Source organism: Ranitomeya variabilis, chromosome 3 (assembly GCF_051348905.1).
Source record: "Ranitomeya variabilis isolate aRanVar5 chromosome 3, aRanVar5.hap1, whole genome shotgun sequence".
Lineage (NCBI taxonomy): Eukaryota > Metazoa > Chordata > Amphibia > Anura > Dendrobatidae > Ranitomeya > Ranitomeya variabilis.
The window spans coordinates 74094171-74115865 of NC_135234.1; the positions used below are offsets into that span (position 1 = coordinate 74094171).

The following is a 21695-nucleotide window of genomic DNA, read 5'->3' on the forward strand; positions in this document are numbered from 1 at the left end:
ATTGGAAAAAATAATGCATCAAGAACCACACATTTCTGTAGCATCCTCAAAGTTGTATTCTAGGTGGTGGAGCGGCAGTGGTGATAAAAGTGCCCTATTCTGAAGATCAATGGAGGTCCCAGTGGACGGACCCCCGTGGATCTATAAATTATCACCTATTCTGGGAAGAGGTGACCACTTCCTACAGGCTTGGACTGGCCCACAGGAGAACCGGGCAAGGAGCAAAAAAAATTAGAAAAAGAAATCATCATTTAATTATTCATTAAGAAAGCTAGCCAAATCAATATTACACATAAGCAAAAGTAACTTTGTGTAATAGGGTCAGGATATTTTTGCATGTAGCTGAACACTGGGCCCCAAAAATCAATGTTACTGATGGGCCTTTGCCAACCCAGTCTGACACGACTTCCTCCATCAAGGATCCCCCTAAAATGCACTATGTAAATGAATTTTCATGAAATCACAGCCACTTTAGCTGAACTGTTAAACGCTGAAGATTACCAAAAAAAATGCAGTGATTACGTTACAGGGGAAACAGGGACAGAAATGAATCTTTCTCAATATCTGAAAAGTGTAATATGTTACCTCTTACAACTGCTTCATGGAGGGGAAAGGCGAGTTGAGTTTCCAGCTCTGGGTTGGCACCGTGGTCCAGTAACATGCTGACACAAGCCACGCTCCCACTGCTGCAGGCATTATACAGGGGAGTGATGCCATCAACCGTCACAATGTTTATCTATAGAAGAACCAAAGTGTTAGGCCTCATTCAGGCATCAGTCATTGTCTAACAACATGCTGGACAGCTCACCGCCACACCTGCATTAATGCCATCCCGTGAGCTCGGCAATCTGAGCAGGCGTCAATGTTAAATCCAAACTGAAGAAAAGTCGGCACTCCGTCCAGCTTGAATAAATTCTTTACTGCAGATCCATGAACAAAGACATCATTAAAAATAGGTGTAGAAACATCTGACGTCTTTCGGAACAGGATTCCTTAATCTGGGATAACACTCTTGAAGCGATGGCCGGGAGACCACCACGGTGCAGGAAAACTACTGTACACAAGATGAGGTGCAAACAACAAAGGGTAGATTTATTGGGAGGCAAGGAATGAAGTGGGTGAGGAAGATGCAAACAGGGGTATGCAATGGCAAGAGACACTTTACAAGAGATATGAACTTTATCTTGTCCGTAAAATGGCACGGTGCTACAACTATTACAGCCTCAAAATATGTCTCACAAGCAAATTTAAACAATAAACAAATAATGATGCTACTCTACATATAACCTCCCTGGCCTTTACTAAGCATGTCCCACGGCTGCCGTGTACTGACTACTGAAGCCTACACTAGGCCCTAACAGGTGCACCAAACAGGAACAGACTCACGGTGATGTTGGGGACTCAGGTCCAGTCCCAGGGGGGCCCCCAGCAGTCTAATATGGCGGTGGGCACGGCTTTCTGTCAGCTCTGTGAAACGTGGTCTTCTCCTTGCTTCTGGGTCCTAGGGATCCTCCTGGAAACTGTAAGTCTCTTTCTCAGTAACTTCGTGGCTTCACAAACTAGCACAGAACAGCCACCTTTGCTGTACCCGGAAAAGTTTTGCAAATTTCACAAGTACACTGCGTCCCAGGCTGTGGGAACTTTCTTGTAGCAAACAGCACACAGTTCTCTCTGTCGCAGCTTCAGCTCACACACACAGTTCAGGCTCAACTCCTCCCCTAATTCTGAGGCAGTTCATCTTCACAGTCTATAGCAGGAGGGAAGCAGAACATTCCATCACACCAAACAAGGGGGTGCTGCCTCTTAAAGTGGCAGCGTGTTACTGTCCATAACAGCACCACCCTCTTACATGCCTCCCTTCTTAATGATGGTCGTCCTCGGCCATCACAGCATCAAGGTCGAAGCGTAATGAAGGAACGTGCAATGCGGAAACAGCACCTATAGAGGAGGCAACAAAGTTGGAAAAATGGACAGAGCACACTGTTCTACATATCGGACTGGTGGAACCCCTGCATTAGATCTCTGGGTTCTCCGGAGCTCTTGGCTGTCAGGCAAGGCTTGACTATCTTCCAGAGGAACACTTGCTGCAGGAGTCATCGTGGGCTCTTGTCTGGTCTCGTTCTCACGTGGCGGTACTGGTACATCCATGGGATTACCGTCTCTGTGCGGCTGAGGACCCCCTACATCAGGGACGGTCCTCCACTCGACATCGATTTCACCATCAGGCATGACAGATTCGGGAAGTGGAGTAGCGCCTTCAGGCGACAATGGCGTAGAACAGATCTTAGACCGGCAGGGCCTCAGCATATTTCTGTGAAGTACTCTAGGGGCGGACGCTCCACTCTCAATTTGCACCTTGTAGACAGGGCCGTTAGCATACACTCGCTCGATTACTCTATAAGGCTGTACTTCCCATCTCTCACTTAGTTTTCCCTTGGGGCACTTCTCTCTGACTAACACTCGGTCTCCGGGTTGGAGTGGTAACTCTTGAGTTGGTTTACGGCCTGTATGCTCTTTTTCTTGCAGCTGCTGACCCTCCAACAGCCATATCATTTGTAGTTGTTGCCGATGCTCTTTCACCCATGAGGTGACTGTTCGCTCCATCAGCTCCTCTGGCTGTTCCAAATTCAGCTCAATGATCTCCCATCCAGCTCTTCCAAACAGCAGTAGATAGGGGGTATAACCCGTGGTGGAGTGGACCCGATTGTTGTAGGTCCAGACCAACTCTGGCAGGTAGTCTGGCCAACACGCCTTCTTATCCTCCTCCAACGTTCTCAGAATTTGAAGTAACGTTCGGTTGAAGCGTTCACATGCTCCGTTGCCTTGAGGATTGTAAGGGGTGGTACGGGACCGCTCGATGCCATACATACGATACAGTTCTTCCATCACCTTGCCTTGGAAACAAGCGCCTTGGTCAGAGTGGATGCGCTTTGGGCACCCATACACACGGATGAAGTCTTGACAGATGGCTCGCGCTGCCGACTCTGCAGTCTGATCTCTAGTCGGGGTAACTACTGCGAACTTGGAGAAATGATCAGTCATCACCAAACAGTACTGTAGCCCCTGGGCTGAGTGTCCCACGAGGAGATAGTCGATCATCAAGACTTCTAGCGGTTCCTTAGTTTGTATGGTCTGGATGGGTGCTCTCTGTTCGGTACTCTTAATGAGGTCGCATACTCGACATTGCCGGCAAACCTCTTCCACCACAGACTCCAACCGGGGGCAATACACATATCGCTGTAACCATTGGTAGGTCTTTGTGGGCCCGAAGTGAGCTCCAAATTGGTGGGCTTCTCTAGCTACTTCTTGAGCCATTCTTCCTGGGATGACCACCTGCCACCTTACTGCCATATCTTTTGGCTGCTGTCTCTTGCGATATAACACTGATTCTCGCACTTCCAGTCTATCCCACTGGTGTAAGATACTCTTCATTTCAGGGTCCAGATCATCTCTCTCTTGTTTGCCAGGCTTCCGCTTCTGAGTTACCCACCATTTCATCTGTCTCAGCCCTTCGTCTTCATCCTGAACATGTCCCCATTCCTCATTGGTTCTCCTCAGGGACCAGGGTAGTGCGCAGGCCTCCCTTCTTGACTGGGCCACAACCACTATGGGCTTGAACTTACGAAAATCTGGGGTCTCCTCCTCTTCGAGTTGTTCATCGAGATCCCCCGCTGGAGTCTCCACAGTCACTCTTGACAGCCCGTCAGCATTTGCATTTTCGGTAGCAGAGCGATAACGGATGGTAAAGTCAAACTTGGCTAGGCGAGCCACCCATCGTTGTTCTAAGGCCCCCAATTTAGCATTCTCAGGGTGGGCCAGGGGATTATTGTCTGTTCGAACTTGAATCTTGGTCCCTGCCAGGAAGCCCGCAAACTTCTCTGTCATGGCCCACACCAGGGCCAGGAGCTCTAACCGGAAGGAGCTGTAAATGTGGGGGTTTCTTTCGCTGTCTTGCAGGGACCTGCTGGCATACCCGATGACTCTCTCATGTCCATCCTGTATCTGAGAAAGTACGGCACCGAGTCCATGAAGGCTACCGTCTGTGTACAACAAGAACGGTTGATCGAAATCTGCATAGGCCAAAATCGGGGCTGAAGTAAGGGCATTCTTTATAGCCTGGAAGGCCTCGTCTTGTCTCTGGGCCCAAGGGATGTACTGGGTCTTCGGCACTCCGGCGGTCCCCCTCAGCAGCTCATTCAGGGGACCCGCCACCTTAGCGAAGTCTTTGACAAACCGGCGGTAGTACCCGGCAAGCCCCAGAAAGGCCTGAAGTTCTCTCACCGTGCGAGGGACTGGCCACATCTGGATAGCAGCCACTTTTTCTGGTGAGGGTAGAACTCCATCTTGTGACACTATGTGGCCCAGGTACTCGATCTCTCTCTTGAAGAGGTGGCAATTCTTTGGTTTCACCTTCAGGTTATGAGCCCGCAGTCTTCCGAGTACCTGTCCAAGCCGGGCAAGGTGTTCTTCGAACGAGGCCGAAAACACAATGATGTCATCCAGATAGATCAGGGTAGCCTCAAAATTTAAGTCTCCCAAACACTTTTCCATCAGCCGTTGAAACGTGCCCGGAGCATTGGAGAGCCCGAAGGGCATCCGGTTAAACTCAAACAGTCCCATAGGGAGGATGAAGGCGTTTTTTTCTCTGTCTTTCTCTGCCACGGCTACTTGCCAGTATCTGCTTGCTAGGTCCAGGGTGGAGAAGTACTTGGCTTTCCCCAACGCTGTCAAGGATTCCTCGATGCGGGGCAACGGATACGAGTCTCGAACAGTGCAGGCATTGAGTTTTCTGTAGTCTACACAGAACCGGATGGGCCCATCCTTTTTCTTGACTAGCACCACCGGGGCTGCCCAAGGGCTCTGACTACTCTGCACCACTCCTGAATCCAGCATCTGCCTCAGTAATGTTTTCACCTCTTGATACATCTTGGGCAGGATCTGCCGGTATCGTTCTCGAATTGGACGAGCTTCTCCGGTCGGTATCTCGTGCGTGATTGCTTCAGTACAGCCGAAATCCTCGGCGTGACGGGCGAATGCGGCCTGATGTTCCCACAACATAGCTTCTATTGCTTGCACACGCTCAGGGCCCAGAGCCTTCACATCCACTTCCATTTGATTAAGGATGACCCGTCCACTCCACTGCGGGGATGGCATCTCTTCGGCCCCTACAGCAACTGCCAGGGTCAACCCCGCACCTTCTTTCGGCAATAAAGACATCTCCTTCTGACTCACCACTTCGCCCTTATGTAGGTACACCAGGGCCAGATCTGTCCCTCGTGGCAAGGTGACCTCCCCGGGGCCCACATTCAAAGCTCTTATGGGGACGTGTCCTCGCTGGACCACAGCTATTGTACGAGCTATCATGACTTCTTAGTCCACTCCTCCACCTACCACAGGCTGAACAATCACTTCCAACCCGTCAAGGTTGCGATGCGTCCCCACTGGAAGGTATACTATAGTTTCTCGCTCGGAAGGCAGGATTACAGGTTCTTTACCAGGAGCCCTGATGACTCCTACCATCTGATAGGATGGCACACTCTTCTGCGTCCCACAGATGCGGATCAGTTGTTGAAGAGCTTCTTGAGTAGGCTTATGTGTAGTAGCCTTCTTCCAATATCCAGGTCCATGTTTGGTAAACATAATCTGATCGAGTTCACGTAGGATATTCATCCCCAGTACGAAAGGCACATCTTCTTTGATAGGCTCAGGGACTAGCAGGATCCCTTTTCTCCCCACTTCTTGCCCACAGATTCGAATATTCATCCACACGACCCCTGTGACCGGGATCGGTTGTTGGTTGGCAGCAAACAACCGGATCAATGTCTTTTTCTGGCTTGACCAGGGCCTGGAAATGCTGCTTGAAATACGTTTCTGGCATCGTCGTCACTTGTGACCCGGTATCTACCAGTCAATCCACTAGAACTCCTCAAATTCAGCACGTAGGATGGGACTCCCAGCAATCAAGTGTTCGTTATGATATGGAGCGGCCTCTCTCCTCGCCTCCCCCGCAGAGTGCCGCACTACTGCGGGGGTTGGTAGTTTAACGGCAGCTTCCGCTGGCCTTGAGTATAGTTCCGACAGTCTCTAGCAGGGTGCCCCCGTCCTCCACATTCCCAGCATTGGATGCCTCCTCCTCGCCGGGGGGCACCTCGAGCCTGTCCTCGTGCCTCCGATGCCTGATGGGAGGGGGCTTGTTCCCACTGATCCCTTGTCGGTCGGGCTGAAGAATGGTTGCATGAGTATGGTGGGTCAGGCTCTTGTAGTTCCCCTACTCTTCGCTCCATCTGGGTCAGTTTCTCTTGCACGGTAACAAGGGACCGCTGCAAGTCTTGCACTACCTGGACCAGCACATCTTGATGGTTTGGGTCCCCTCTGGAATTGGCGCCCTGGACACGCATCACCCCAGATGCATAGCTCTCTTCTTTACATCGGGCCACTGTTTCCGCCAGGATTTGACGAAACGTAAGGGCCGGATCTGCCCGGACCCGTTCTGACAGTGCTCGCCTCAAGGATGTGCTGTGCGGTCCCAGACTGAATTGCTCCTGGAGTATCCAGTCTTTAGAGCCCATGCCGCCAAATCCATCAGCCTCCTTTCTCTGCACCTCCGCTAACACTTCTTGCAGTGCTGTTGCATACTGAGAAATTCCTTCCTCTTCCCACTGCAGCCTAGAGAAAAATTTGGCGCGAAGGTGTCCCGCGCTAGCAGTCTAGCCGTAGATCTCTTCCAGGAACTTCACTAGCTCCTTCAGGGTACTGCGGGTGAGTTCTGGTTGTGGGCAGATGTTTCTACGGGCTTCTCCCTCTAGGGCAGTTAAAGCGATGTCCGCTTCAAGGTCTGGGCTGATGTTATAAATCTTCAGGGTGCTTTGCAGCCGGGACACCCAGTCTGACAGTGGCATATTCTTGCCGTCAAACTTTGGTAGCACACTAAATATGGTGCCCATAGGGAGTGTCCTTGCAGGGGTTCCACCAATGCCCACAGCATCCCCATTAATGTTAGCATTCCCGCCATTGCTGTCTGCTGCGTCCATCTTGGTGACAGTACCCTGCTCGCAGCGCCACTTGAAGCGATGGCCGGGGGACCACGACGGTGCAGGAAGACTACTGTACACAAGATGAGGTGCAAACAACAAAGGGTAGATTTATTGGGAGGCAAGGAATGAAGTGGGTGAGGAAGATGCAAACAGGGGTATGCAATGGCAAGAGACTCTTTACAAGAGATATGAACTTTATCTTGTCCGTAAAATAACACGGTGCTACAACTATTACAGCCTCAAAATATGTCTCACAAGCAAATTTAAACAATAAACAAATAACGATGCTACTCTACGTATAACCTCCCTGGCCCTTACTAAGCAGGCCCCACGGCTGCTGTGTACTGACTACTGAAGCCTACACTAGGCCCTAACAGGTGCACCAAACAGGAACAGACTCATGGTGATGTTGGGGACTCAGGTCCAGTCCCAGGGGGGCCCCCAGCAGTCTAATATGGCGGTGGGCACGGCTTTCTGTCAGCTCTGTGAAACGTGGTCTTCTCCTTGCTTCTGGGTCCTAGGGATGCTCCTGGAAACTGTAAGTCTCTTTCTCAGTAACTTCGTGGCTTCACAAACTAGCACAGAACAGCCACCTTTGCTGTACCCAGAAAAGTCTTGCAAATTTCACAAGTACACTGCGTCCCAGGCTGTGGGAGCTTTCTTGTAGCAAACAGCACACACTTCTCTCTGTCGCAGCTTCAGCTCACACACACAGTTCAGGCTCAACTCCTCCCCTAATTCTGAGGCAGTTCATCTTCACAGTCTATAGCAGGGGGGAAGCAGAACATTCCATCACACCAAGCAAGGGGGTGCTGTCTCTTAAAGTGGCAGCGTGTAAGGCTACTTTCAGACATAGCGCATTTTTGAGCGCTATTTTGCGGGCGCTTTTCAAAAATGCGCAATGTCATTTTCGTCTGCCGGCAAAGTGAATGAGAAATTCACTTTGCCGTTCAGACACACCGCAAAAAAACGCGGCGCTTTTGTCTGCAAACACGCCGGCGTAAAAAGAATTGACATGTCAATTCTTTACGCAGCGGCGTGTCTGCGTATCCCCCTAGGGCCCCATATTACCTTCCACACACAGCGCCTTTGTCCTGGGTGTCGGCGTCTTTGTACGGAGGGGTTGACACCCAGGACCGGACGTGACGTCGGACAGGAAGAGGGAAGCCCCGCCCCCCAGTGAAGCAGCATGGAGTGTGTGAGTGTGAGTGTGTGTGTGTGTGTGTGTGTAGCGACGCTGCAGCGATAGAGACAACGATGCCGATCGCTGCAGCGTCGCTGTTTGATCGCTGGAGAACTGTCACACAGACCGCTCTCCAGCGACCAACGATGCCGAGGCCCCCGGGTAACCAGGGTAAACATCGGGTTGCTAAGCGCAGGGCCGCGCTTAGTAACCCGATGTTTACCCTGGTTACCAGCGTAAAAGTAAAAAAAACAAACAGTACATACTCACCTGCGCGTCCCCCAGCCTCTGCTTCCTGACACTGACTGAGCGCCGGCCTTAACAGCAGAGCGGTGACGTCACCGCTGTGCTTTCACTTTCAGTTTAGGGCCGGCGCTCAGTCACTTTGATACGTGGCACTTTGATACGTGGCACGTGGCACTGAAATATGTGGCACTGAAATATGTGGCACGTGGCACTTTGATACGTGGCACTTTGATACGTGGCACTTTGATACGTGGCACGTGGCACTTTGATACGTGGCACTGAAATATGTGGCACGTGGCACTTTGATACGTGGCACGTGGCACTTTGATACGTGGCACTGAAATACGTGGCACTGAAATACGTGATACGTGGCACTTAAATACGTGGCACGTGGCACTTAAATACGTGGCACGTGGCACTGAAATACGTGGCATGTGGCACTGAAATACGTGGCACTGAAATACGTGGCACTGAAATACGTGAAACGTGGCACTTAAATACGTGGCACGTGGCACTTAAATACGTGGCACGTGGCACTGAAATACGTGGCACGTGGCACTTAAATACGTGGCACTGAAATACGTGGCACGTGGCACTGAAATACGTGGCACGTGGCACTGAAATACGTGGCACTGAAATACGTGGCACTGAAATACGTGGCACTTAAATACGTGGCACTTAAATACGTGGCACTTAAATACGTGGCACTTAAATACGTGGCACTTAAATACGTGGCACTTAGGCTATGTTCACATTTGCGTTGTGCGCCGCATGCGTCCTTTTTTTGATTGATTTTGGACGCAGCAAAAATGCAACTTGCTGCGTCCTCTGCGGCCGGATGCGTGCGCTGCAGTGACGCATGCGGCGCAAAACGCAAGTGCGACGCATGTCCATGCGCCCCCATGTTAAATATAGGGGCGCATGACGCATGCGGCGCCCGACGCTGCGGCGCAGACCGCAAATGTGAACGTAGACTTAAATAGCTGGATAGAGCTGGATCCGTGGGCTGTGATCTGGCCTACGCTCAGCACTCTGCGGAGCGCTGTCATTCAAAACACGTCCACTCATTTTGGTGTTTAGTCCCAAAATGAAGGATGGAAGAAGAAAAGGGTTGGACAAGGAAATGACATCATTTCTTTTTTTTTTCCCCCACTGCAGTTAAAGCTTTATTTGTGTCAAACACAGACAATCTGCAGAGAAAACTGCATAAAAAACCGCACTAAAAACCGCATCAAAAACGCACCAAAAACGCACCTGCGTTTTCTGCCAAGAGCTGCGGTTTTTGTCCTGAAAAAAAAGGATTGAAATCAGGATCGTGTGAACATACCCTTACCGTACAGGGTTACGAGGGGGGGCGTCTGACTGACGCCTGCCCTAGTAACCTGGGGTTAGTGACAGTGGGGTTAGTAAACCCCAGCTGATGTCTGTTCCGCTTGCTGAGGCGTCTTTGGCTCAAGGCCATTGCAGCTGGCAGAATCGACATGATGTTAACTCCAGTGTGTATTGTATTCTGAGTCATAAAGACAGGAAATGACCTCAATGACTCTTTTTTTTTTTTCCCCTTTTTTTTTTTTCAAACAAACTTTATTTTCAGTACACAATGCTGAAAAAAACGCAGCTGCAAAAAACGCAGCAAAAAACGCTGTGTGTGAAAGCAGCTGCGTTTTTTGCCTGCGTAAAAAAACGCAGGTAAAGCAGCAGCAAAATACGCGCGCGTAAAAATACGCAGCAAATATGCTGTGTGTGAAAGTAGCCTTACACTGGGGATGGGGTACGATAGACTCTTTGTTAGGCTACTTTCAGACATAGCGCATTTTTGAGCGCTATTTTGCGGGCGCTTTTCAAAAATGCGCAATGTCATTTTCGTCTGCCGGCAAAGTGAATGAGAAATTCACTTTGCCGTTCAGACACACCGCAAAAAAACGCGGCGCTTTTGTCTGCAAACACGCCGGCGTAAAAAGAATTGACATGTCAATTCTTTACGCAGCGGCGTGTCTGCGTATCCCCCTAGGGCCCCATATTAACGTGCACACACAGCGCCTTTGTCCTGGGTGTCGGCGTCTTTGTACGGAGGGGTTGACACCCAGGACCGGACGTGACGTCGGACAGGAAGAGGGAAGCCCCGCCCCCCAGTGAAGCAGCATGGAGTGTGTGTGTGTATGTAGCGTGTGTAGCGACGCTGCAGCGATAGAGACAACGATGCCGATCGCTGCAGCGTCGCTGTTTGATCGCTGGAGAGCTGTCACACAGACCGCTCTCCAGCGACCAACGATGCCGAGGCCCCCGGGTAACCAGGGTAAACATCGGGTTGCTAAGCGCAGGGCCGCGCTTAGTAACCCGATGTTTACCCTGGTTACCAGCGTAAAAGTAAAAAAAACAAACAGTACATACTCACCTGCGCGTCCCCCAGCCTCTGCTTCCTGACACTGACTGAGCGCCGGCCTTAACAGCACAGCGGTGACGTCACCGCTGTGCTTTCACTTTCAGTTTAGGGCCGGCGCTCAGTCACTTTGATACGTGGCACTTTGATACGTGGCACGTGGCACTGAAATATGTGGCACTGAAATATGTGGCACGTGGCACTTTGATACGTGGCACTTTGATACGTGGCACTTTGATACGTGGCACGTGGCACTTTGATACGTGGCACTGAAATATGTGGCACGTGGCACTTTGATACGTGGCACGTGGCACTTTGATACGTGGCACTGAAATACGTGGCACTGAAATACGTGATACGTGGCACTTAAATACGTGGCACGTGGCACTTAAATACGTGGCACGTGGCACTGAAATACGTGGCATGTGGCACTGAAATACGTGGCACTGAAATACGTGGCACTGAAATACGTGAAACGTGGCACTTAAATACGTGGCACGTGGCACTTAAATACGTGGCACGTGGCACTGAAATACGTGGCACGTGGCACTTAAATACGTGGCACTGAAATACGTGGCACGTGGCACTGAAATACGTGGCACGTGGCACTGAAATACGTGGCACTGAAATACGTGGCACTGAAATACGTGGCACTTAAATACGTGGCACTTAAATACGTGGCACTTAAATACGTGGCACTTAAATACGTGGCACTTAAATACGTGGCACTTAGGCTATGTTCACATTTGCGTTGTGCGCCGCATGCGTCCTTTTTTTGATTGATTTTGGACGCAGCAAAAATGCAACTTGCTGCGTCCTCTGCGGCCGGATGCGTGCGCTGCAGTGACGCATGCGGCGCAAAACGCAAGTGCGACGCATGTCCATGCGCCCCCATGTTAAATATAGGGGCGCATGACGCATGCGGCGCCCGACGCTGCGGCGCAGACCGCAAATGTGAACGTAGACTTAAATAGCTGGATAGAGCTGGATCCGCGGGCTGTGATCTGGCCTACGCTCAGCACTCTGCGGAGCGCTGTCATTCAAAACACGTCCACTCATTTTGGTGTTTAGTCCCAAAATGAAGGATGGAAGAAGAAAAGGGTTGGACAAGGAAATGACATCATTTCTTTTTTTTTTCCCCCACTGCAGTTAAAGCTTTATTTGTGTCAAACACAGACAATCTGCAGAGAAAACTGCATAAAAAACCGCACTAAAAACCGCATCAAAAACGCACCAAAAACGCACCTGCGTTTTCTGCCAAGAGCTGCGGTTTTTGTCCTGAAAAAAAAGGATTGAAATCAGGATCGTGTGAACATACCCTTACCGTACAGGGTTACGAGGGGGGGCGTCTGACTGACGCCTGCCCTAGTAACCTGGGGTTAGTGACAGTGGGGTTAGTAAACCCCAGCTGATGTCTGTTCCGCTTGCTGAGGCGTCTTTGGCTCAAGGCCATTGCAGCTGGCAGAATCGACATGATGTTAACTCCAGTGTGTATTGTATTCTGAGTCATAAAGACAGGAAATGACCTCAATGACTCTTTTTTTTTTTTCCCCTTTTTTTTTTTTCAAACAAACTTTATTTTCAGTACACAATGCTGAAAAAAACGCAGCTGCAAAAAACGCAGCAAAAAACGCTGTGTGTGAAAGCAGCTGCGTTTTTTGCCTGCGTAAAAAAACGCAGGTAAAGCAGCAGCAAAATACGCGCGCGTAAAAATACGCAGCAAATATGCTGTGTGTGAAAGTAGCCTTACACTGGGGATGGGGTACGATAGACTCTTTGTTAGGCTACTTTCAGACATAGCGCATTTTTGAGCGCTATTTTGCGGGCGCTTTTCAAAAATGCGCAATGTCATTTTCGTCTGCCGGCAAAGTGAATGAGAAATTCACTTTGCCGTTCAGACACACCGCAAAAAAACGCGGCGCTTTTGTCTGCAAACACGCCGGCGTAAAAAGAATTGACATGTCAATTCTTTACGCAGCGGCGTGTCTGCGTATCCCCCTAGGGCCCCATATTAACGTGCACACACAGCGCCTTTGTCCTGGGTGTCGGCGTCTTTGTACGGAGGGGTTGACACCCAGGACCGGACGTGACGTCGGACAGGAAGAGGGAAGCCCCACCCCCCAGTGAAGCAGCATGGAGTGTGTGTGTGTATGTAGCGTGTGTAGCGACGCTGCAGCGATAGAGACAACGATGCCGATCGCTGCAGCGTCGCTGTTTGATCGCTGGAGAGCTGTCACACAGACCGCTCTCCAGCGACCAACGATGCCGAGGCCCCCGGGTAACCAGGGTAAACATCGGGTTGCTAAGCGCAGGGTCGCGCTTAGTAACCCGATGTTTACCCTGGTTACCAGCGTAAAAGTAAAAAAAACAAACAGTACATACTCACCTGCGCGTCCCCCAGCCTCTGCTTCCTGACACTGACTGAGCGCCGGCCTTAACAGCACAGCGGTGACGTCACCGCTCTGCTTTCACTTTCAGTTTAGGGCCGGCGCTCAGTCACTTTGATACGTGGCACTTTGATACGTGGCACGTGGCACTGAAATATGTGGCACTGAAATATGTGGCACTTTGATACGTGGCACTTTGATACGTGGCACTTTGATACGTGGCACGTGGCACTTTGATACGTGGCACTGAAATATGTGGCACGTGGCACTTTGATACGTGGCACGTGGCACTTTGATACGTGGCACTGAAATACGTGGCACTGAAATACGTGATACGTGGCACTTAAATACGTGGCACGTGGCACTGAAATACGTGGCACGTGGCACTGAAATACGTGGCACGTGGCACTGAAATACGTGGCACTGAAATACGTGGCACTGAAATACGTGGCACTGAAATACGTGGCACTTAAATACGTGGCACTTAAATACGTGGCACTGAAATACGTGGCACTGAAATACGTGGCACTGAAATACGTGGCACTTAAATACGTGGCACGTGACACTTAAATACGTGGCACGTGGCACTGAAATACGTGGCACGTGGCACTGAAATACGTGGCACGTGGCACTGAAATACGTGGCACGTGGCACTGAAATACGTGGCACTGAAATACGTGGCACTGAAATACGTGGCACTTAAATACGTGGCACTTAAATACGTGGCACTTAAATACGTGGCACGTGGCACTGAAATACGTGGCACTGAAATACGTGGCACTGAAATACGTGGCACTGAAATACGTGGCACTTAAATACGTGGCACGTGACACTTAAATACGTGGCACGTGGCACTGAAATACGTGGCACGTGGCACTGAAATACGTGGCACGTGGCACTGAAATACGTGGCACTGAAATACGTGGCACTGAAATACGTGGCACTGAAATACGTGGCACTGAAATACGTGGCACTTAAATACGTGGCACTTAAATACGTGGCACTTAAATACGTGGCACTTAAATACGTGGCACTTAAATACGTGGCACTTAGGCTATGTTCACATTTGCGTTGTGCGCCGCATGCGTCCTTTTTTTGATTGATTTTGGACGCAGCAAAAATGCAACTTGCTGCGTCCTCTGCGGCCGGATGCGTGCGCTGCAGTGACGCATGCGGCGCAAAACGCAAGTGCGACGCATGTCCATGCGCCCCCATGTTAAATATAGGGGCGCATGACGCATGCGGCGCCCGACGCTGCGGCGCAGACCGCAAATGTGAACGTAGACTTAAATAGCTGGATAGAGCTGGATCCGTGGGCTGTGATCTGGCCTACGCTCAGCACTCTGCGGAGCGCTGTCATTCAAAACACGTCCACTCATTTTGGTGTTTAGTCCCAAAATGAAGGATGGAAGAAGAAAAGGGTTGGACAAGGAAATGACATCATTTCTTTTTTTTTTTCCCCACTGCAGTTAAAGCTTTATTTGTGTCAAACACAGACAATCTGCAGAGAAAACTGCATAAAAAAAACGCACTAAAAACCGCATCAAAAACACACCAAAAACGCACCTGCGTTTTCTGCCAAGAGCTGCGGTTTTTGTCCTGAAAAAAAAGGATTGAAATCAGGATCGTGTGAACATACCCTTACCGTACAGGGTTACGAGGGGGGGCGTCTGACTGACGCCTACCCTAGTAACCTGGGGTTAGTGACAGTGGGGTTAGTAAACCCCAGCTGATGTCTGTTCTGCTTGCTGAGGCGTCTTTGGCTCAAGGCCATTGCAGCTGGCAGAATCGACATGATGTTAACTCCAGTGTGTATTGTATTCTGAGTCATAAAGACAGGAAATGACCTCAATGACTCTTTTTTTTTTTTCCCCTTTTTTTTTTTCAAACAAACTTTATTTTCAGTACACAATGCTGAAAAAAACGCAGCTGCAAAAAACGCTGTGTGTGAAAGCAGCTGCGTTTTTTGCCTGCGTAAAAAAACGCAGGTAAAGCAGCAGCAAAATACGCGCGCGTAAAAATACGCAGCAAATATGCTGTGTGTGAAAGTAGCCTTATTTACTGTCCATAACAGCACCACCCTCTTACACCTTGATTATTAAGTCACAGGTTGGTCTTCATGAGAAACTTTCCCTAATGCGGACAGCTCTACGTCCTCGTTATATTCCTCCTTACAGTCCGGAGTCTAAATACAGAAACTGCACGGGATAAAGAACAATATGGTAACGTGATACATGTAGCTATGATTCAGAAACTAGTGATTTGATGCATATTTAAAAGTTGGACCTACAATAATTTAATCAAATTGGACGGAGTGCCAACTTTTTTTCAGTCAGTAATTTTCCTGTACTCCAAAAAACAAACAAACAGATTATCATGATTTTTTTTTTCTCTGATTTGGTCAGTGTCAAGTTTTTGCCTTTAAAGCTAACGCTCTGAGGCCTGAACAATACGGATAAAACTTGTACCGTACATGAAACACAGACTGTATGAGGCCTCCATGTGCATATGGATGATACAGCTGCATAAACAGCCACAAAGCCGTGTAATTTACAAATGATGATTGGACAGTAGTTTGTATTCTGAGGTGAGAACAAGAGCGTCCATGTTTATTATCAGAATCAGACACTGACTGGACAAACGGTGCTAGATATTTGACACTGTGTTGTCACTCACACGAGCTCGATTCTCCAGTAGAACCTTTGCACAAGACACATGTCCTCCTAGGCATGCTTCATGAAGAGGAGTAATCCTGTCTATTGTCAAAATGTTTACGTTAAATCCCTGCAAAGAAGATAGAAATATGCCGTTACAAACTATTGTACTTCTATACTATTTGCTTTAACCTATCAGTGTGTCTTTGCAACTACTCCTCCCTGATGTGGTGACACATTCTACTTTTCTTTTTGGGTATATATATGACCATAATGCATCATTATCTACTATTGATTTAATTGCACTATTTGTGTGTATTACATTGCACCAAATGTCTATAGCCCTAACTTTCAGAATTGCATTGTAATTCATTTTGTGGATATACATATGCGCATATACATAGCCGTGGCGCTATATCGAGTTCAAGTCCTCTTTCTCTCTGAAGAGGCAATTTGCATACATTATTCTTTGGTAATATTCTGCCATCTGGTGGCTAACCCTTTTACTGCTGTCTTATGTTCATTATTTTGTGTCTCTCATCGTCCTCCTCTTGCTGTCATTGCTTCTGTATTTTCAGTATTGACTTTAAAATGTTATTTTTATTGTATAGTTGTGTGCCTCAATAAAATATGTACTGTTTATATACATTTCTTTGATTTCTGACTATTATGAATAACTCATATAATATTTTATACTGTTACAAAAGTCACACCAGACCTAATAAAAGGGCACATTTTTACACTAGGATTAATTGCCCTCTGGATCTCAAGTATGGCGATAGAAAGGGAAATAATTACAACATCATCATGTTATACCTGAGCAATCAGTGTTTTGACAGTCAAAAGCCTTCCATGAAACGCAGCATCGTGTAGGGGAGATCTGTCTGCCCACGAACCTGCAAAACAGAAATGTGATTGCCTCCAATTTCAGTGATAAAAACTCCTTTAAGTCTTTAATACTGCAATGAGTGATTATGAGAATAAACAACAAGGTCTTGGTCAAAAGCTACTCAAATATCATATTCATCTTTCCTAGTGATGAGCGAGTATACTTGTTCATCACTAATCTTTACCCTTACAAAAGGCGTATTTCCCATCACATACATTTATGAATTTCCACAGGTTATGCCATAAATGTGTATTATATGTGGTGGATCTCCCCAATGGGACCTGATTCTATCCCAATATCATCATGTACTTCTGTCAGTGGAGTGTTGGTTACAAGTCCCATAGAGATGAATGGGAATTCCAACTACCTCTCCACTGACTATGATGCGCATCAGTGGCCATACCTTCTCAGAGGGACTTGCATATAACTAGGAACCCAGTGGCATCTTATATATAATAATCTCTGCAGTCTGAGATAGCCTGCACTCTCTCTGGTGATGATGGGTAGAATCAGATTCCAGGACACTGGAAATTCATTTTTACAGGCTGCGGTTTGTTAAAAAAAAACAAAAAAAAACAAACTGAGCTTTACTCATCCTTCCTCGGTCCAGTGCTGAGTCTTCACCACTGCTCCTTGTGTCTATTATTGTCTGCAGCGCTGATGTCATGTTGACATTGCTGCAGCCAATAATTGAGCAGCTTGTGTCGTCAACTCTGTAGAGTCACTGAGTTCTTGTCCGCAGTGCTATCAATGTGATGTCAGAGCTGCGGGCAATTACAGACACACAGGGAGCAGTGGTGGAGACTTAGTGCAGGAACACGGGGGGAGAGTAAAGCACAATTTGTTAGCTTTAAAAACAAACAGTCTCAGAGTACAGGGCTTTTCTGAAACAAAAAAAAACCCTTACAGAATACAGAAGATATTGAAATGAAGGAAGAAGCTTCCAACCTGATCATTTGACAAAAATATACTTTCATGAAATGGAAGCATCAGCGTCTGTAGCAACTTCAGAGTCTGTGCGGATAATTTGTGCAGACATCTTAGAGGTTATGGTCAGGAGCTCAGACACTTCCTTTCATCCCTGGCAGATGAATAGTTTATAATATCTATATATATAATCGTCAAAGGTCCACTTTCGACTGTTTGTCTGTCGCAGAAATCCCGCGTCGCTGATTGGTCGCGGTCGGCTGGGTGCGACCAATCAGCGACAGGCACAGTCCGGCTGGAATTGGCCCCTCCATACTCCCCTCCAGTCAGCGCCCACATAGTGCACGCATGCAGCTTTTCCCGCTCCTTGCGATGCTCCGGTCCCAATAATGCTTTGCGGTAATGACCCTAGATGACGTAGCGGTCCCGCGAGACCGCTACATCATCATGGGTTATTGCCACAAAGCATCACTGGGAACGGACCTGGCGGGAGCATCGCTAATGGCCTGGGCTGGATCCGGGGCCGCCGGAAGGTGAGTATATAACTAATTTTTATTTTAATTCTTTTTTTAACAGGGATATGGTGCCCACACTGCTATGTTATGTACTACGTGGCTGTGTTACATACTACGTGGGCTGTGTTATATACTGCATGGGCTGTGTTATATACTGCGTAGGCTGTGCTATATACTATGTGGGCTGTGATATATACTATGTGGGCTGTGTTATATACTATGTGGGCTGTGCTATATACTATGTGGGCTGTGCTATATCCTGTGTGGGCTGTGCTACATACTATGTGGGCTGTGCTATACAGCCATAGCACAGCTATGTAGTATATAACACAGCCACATAGAAAATTGCACAGCCATGTAGTATATTGCACAGCGACATAGCATATTGCACAGCCGCGTAGTATATAGCACAGCCCATGCAGTATATAACACAGCCCATGCAGTATATAACACAGCCCACATAGTATATAACACAGCCACGTAGTATATAGCACAGCCATGTAGTATGTTGCACAGCCACATAGTATATAGCACAGCCCACGTAGTATATAGCACAGCGATGTAGTATATAACACAGCCCACGCAGTATATAACACAGCCCATGCAGTATATAACACAGCCCATGTAGTATATTGCACAGGCCATGCAGTATATAACACAGCCCACGTAGTATATAACACAGCCACGTAGTATATTGCACAGCCCACGTAGTATATTGCACAGCCCACATAGTATATTGCACAGCCACGTAGTATATAGCACAGCGACGTAGTATATAACACAGTCCACGCAGTATATAACACAGCCCACTCAGTATGTAACACAGCCCACGTAGTATATTACACAGTCCACGTAGTATATAGCAATGTGGGCACCATATCCCTGTTAAAAAAAAGAATTAAAATAAAAAATAGTTATATACTCACCTTCCGGCGGCCCGCGGATCCAGCCCAGGCCTTTAGCAATGCTCCTCGCGACGCTCCATTCCCAGTAATGCCTTGCGGCAATAATAAGAATATAATGATTTTTTTTTATTTATTATTTTTGACATTATATACATTATATGTTTTTACTATTGATGCTGCATAGGCAGCATCAATAGTAAAAAGTTGGTCACACTTACAGAGTTAATAGCAGCGTTAACGGACTGCGTTACACCGCGTTATGCCCCGGTGTAACGCAGTCCGTTTAACGGACTGCTAAAACGCTATGTGGGCGCTGACTGGAGGGGAGTATGGAGGGGGCACTGACTGGAGGGGAGAAGGGGGGGCAAATTTGCAGCCGGACTGTGCCTGTCGCTGATTGGTCGCACCCAGCTGGCCGCAACCAAGCAGCGACGCGGGATTTCCGTTACAGACAGACAAACAGATGGAAGTGGACCTTAGACAATTTAGACAATTATATAGATAGATATAGATAGATAGATAGATAGATAGATAGATAGATAGATAGATAGATAGATAGATAGATACACACACTACCACTCCAAATTTTGGGGTCACCCAGACAATTTTGTGTTTCCATGAAAACTCATACTTTTATTAATCAAATGAGTTGCTAAATTAATTTAATACCTAGTCCAGACATTGATAAGATTCGAAAAAAGATTTTTATTTGAAATAATAATTTTCTCCTTCAAACTTTGCTTTCGTCAAAGAATTCTCCCTTTGCAGCAATTACAGCATTGCAGACCTTTGGCATTCTAGCAGTTAATTTGCTGAGGTAATCTGGAGAAATTTCACCCCATGCTTCCAGAAGCCCCTCCCACAAGTTGACTTGGCTTGATGGGCACTTTTTGCGTACCATACGGTCAAGTTGCTCCCACAACAGCTCAATGGGGTTGAGATCTGGTGACTGCGCTGGCCACTCCATTACAGATAGAATTGTTGTGATTTTGCTTTTTGCTCCCTCTAGTGGTCATTAGTGATTTGACTCTGGAGCGTCTGTCTTTTTCTATATCCTCACCTGGGACGTTAGTTCAGGGGCGTTGCTATATAAGCTCCTTGGACCTTCAGTTCAATGCCTGGCATCGTTGAAATCAGAGCTAATCTGTTGTGCTCTTGTCCTCTGATCCTGGTTCCTGTTTTTCAAGCTAAGTCTGCTTCTTTGCTTTTTGCTTTTGTTTTGTTTGGTATTTTTGTCCAGCTTGTTCCTATCTGTATCCTGACCTTTGCTGGAAGCTCTAGGGGGCTGGTGTTCTCCCCCCGGACCGTTAGACGGTTCGGGGGTTCTTGAATCTCCAGCGTGGATTTTTATAGGGTTTTTGTTGACCAGATAAGTTATCTTGCTATATTCTGCTGTTAGTAAGCTGGCCTCTCTTTGCTGAACCTAGTTCATTTCTGTGTTTGTCATTTCCTCTTACCTCACCGTTATTATTTGTGGGGGGCTTGTATCTTGCTTTGGGGTCCCTTTCTCTGGAGGCAAGAGAGGTCTTTGTTTTCTTCTCCTAGGGGTAGTTAGATTCTCCGGCTGGCGCGAGTCATCTAGCGATCACCGTAGGCATGATCCCCGGCTACTTCTAGTGTTGGCGTTAGGAGTAGCTATTTGGTCAACCCAGTTACCACAGCCCTATGAGCTGGATTTTTGTATCTTGCAGACTTACACGTTCCTCTGAGACCCTGTCCACTGGGGTCATAACAGTATGCCAGGACAGTATTAAATGTTTAATGCATTGCAGAAGTGGGATTATAAGAAAGAAAATTTTGAGTTTTTTTTTTCCCTCTCTCATTTTTTTTTTTCTTTTCCCCTTTACCTCAGAGTGGCTTAAGCTTGCTGCAGACATGAATGTCCAGACCTTGATTACAAGTGTGGACCAGCTTGCCGCTCGTGTGCAGGGTATACAAGATTATGTTACCAGAAATCCTAGGTCTGAACCCAAGATTCCGATTCCTGAACTGTTTTCAGGAGACCGATTTAAGTTTAGGAATTTCAGGAATAATTGTAAATTATTTTTGTCCCTGAAACCTTGTTCGTCTGGAGACTCTGCTCAACAAGTAAAAATTGTTATTTCATTCTTACGGGGTGACCCTCAGGATTGGGCTTTTTCGTTGGCGCCAGGAGATCCGGCATTGGCTGATATTGATGCGTTTTTTCTGGCGCTCGGTTTACTTTATGAGGAACCCAATCTTGAGATTCAGGCAGAGAAAGCCTTGCTGGCTATGTCTCAGGGCCAGGACGAGGCTGAGGTGTATTGCCAAAAATTTCGGAAATGGTCCATGCTGACACATTGGAACGAGTGTGCACTGGCCACTAATTTTAGAAATGGCCTTTCTGAGGCCATTAAGAATGTTATGGTGGGTTTTCCCATTCCCACAGGTCTGAATGATACCATGTCCTTGGCTATTCAAATTGACCGGCGGTTGCGGGAGCGCAAAACCGCAAATTCCCTCATGTTGTTGTCTGAACAGACACCTGATGTGATGCAATGTGATAGAAAAACCGCAAATTCCCTCATGTTGTTGTCTGAACAGACACCTGATG

At 47.8% G+C, this 21695-nt stretch overlaps 1 protein-coding gene across 1 annotated transcript in view; it reads right to left on the reverse strand.

The window, feature by feature from the left end:
- The window catches only part of ASB11 (ankyrin repeat and SOCS box containing 11), a 94110-nt gene that overhangs the window by 19907 nt on the left and 52508 nt on the right, over nt 1–21695 (reverse strand). Inside the window, exons 2-4 of the mRNA XM_077294176.1 lie at nt 16701–16780; nt 15907–16014; nt 586–736 (exon numbers count right to left, since the gene is read on the reverse strand). Coding sequence (XP_077150291.1) covers nt 586–736; nt 15907–16014; nt 16701–16780 — 339 coding nt within the window. The remainder of the gene's footprint in view (nt 1–585; nt 737–15906; nt 16015–16700; nt 16781–21695) is intronic.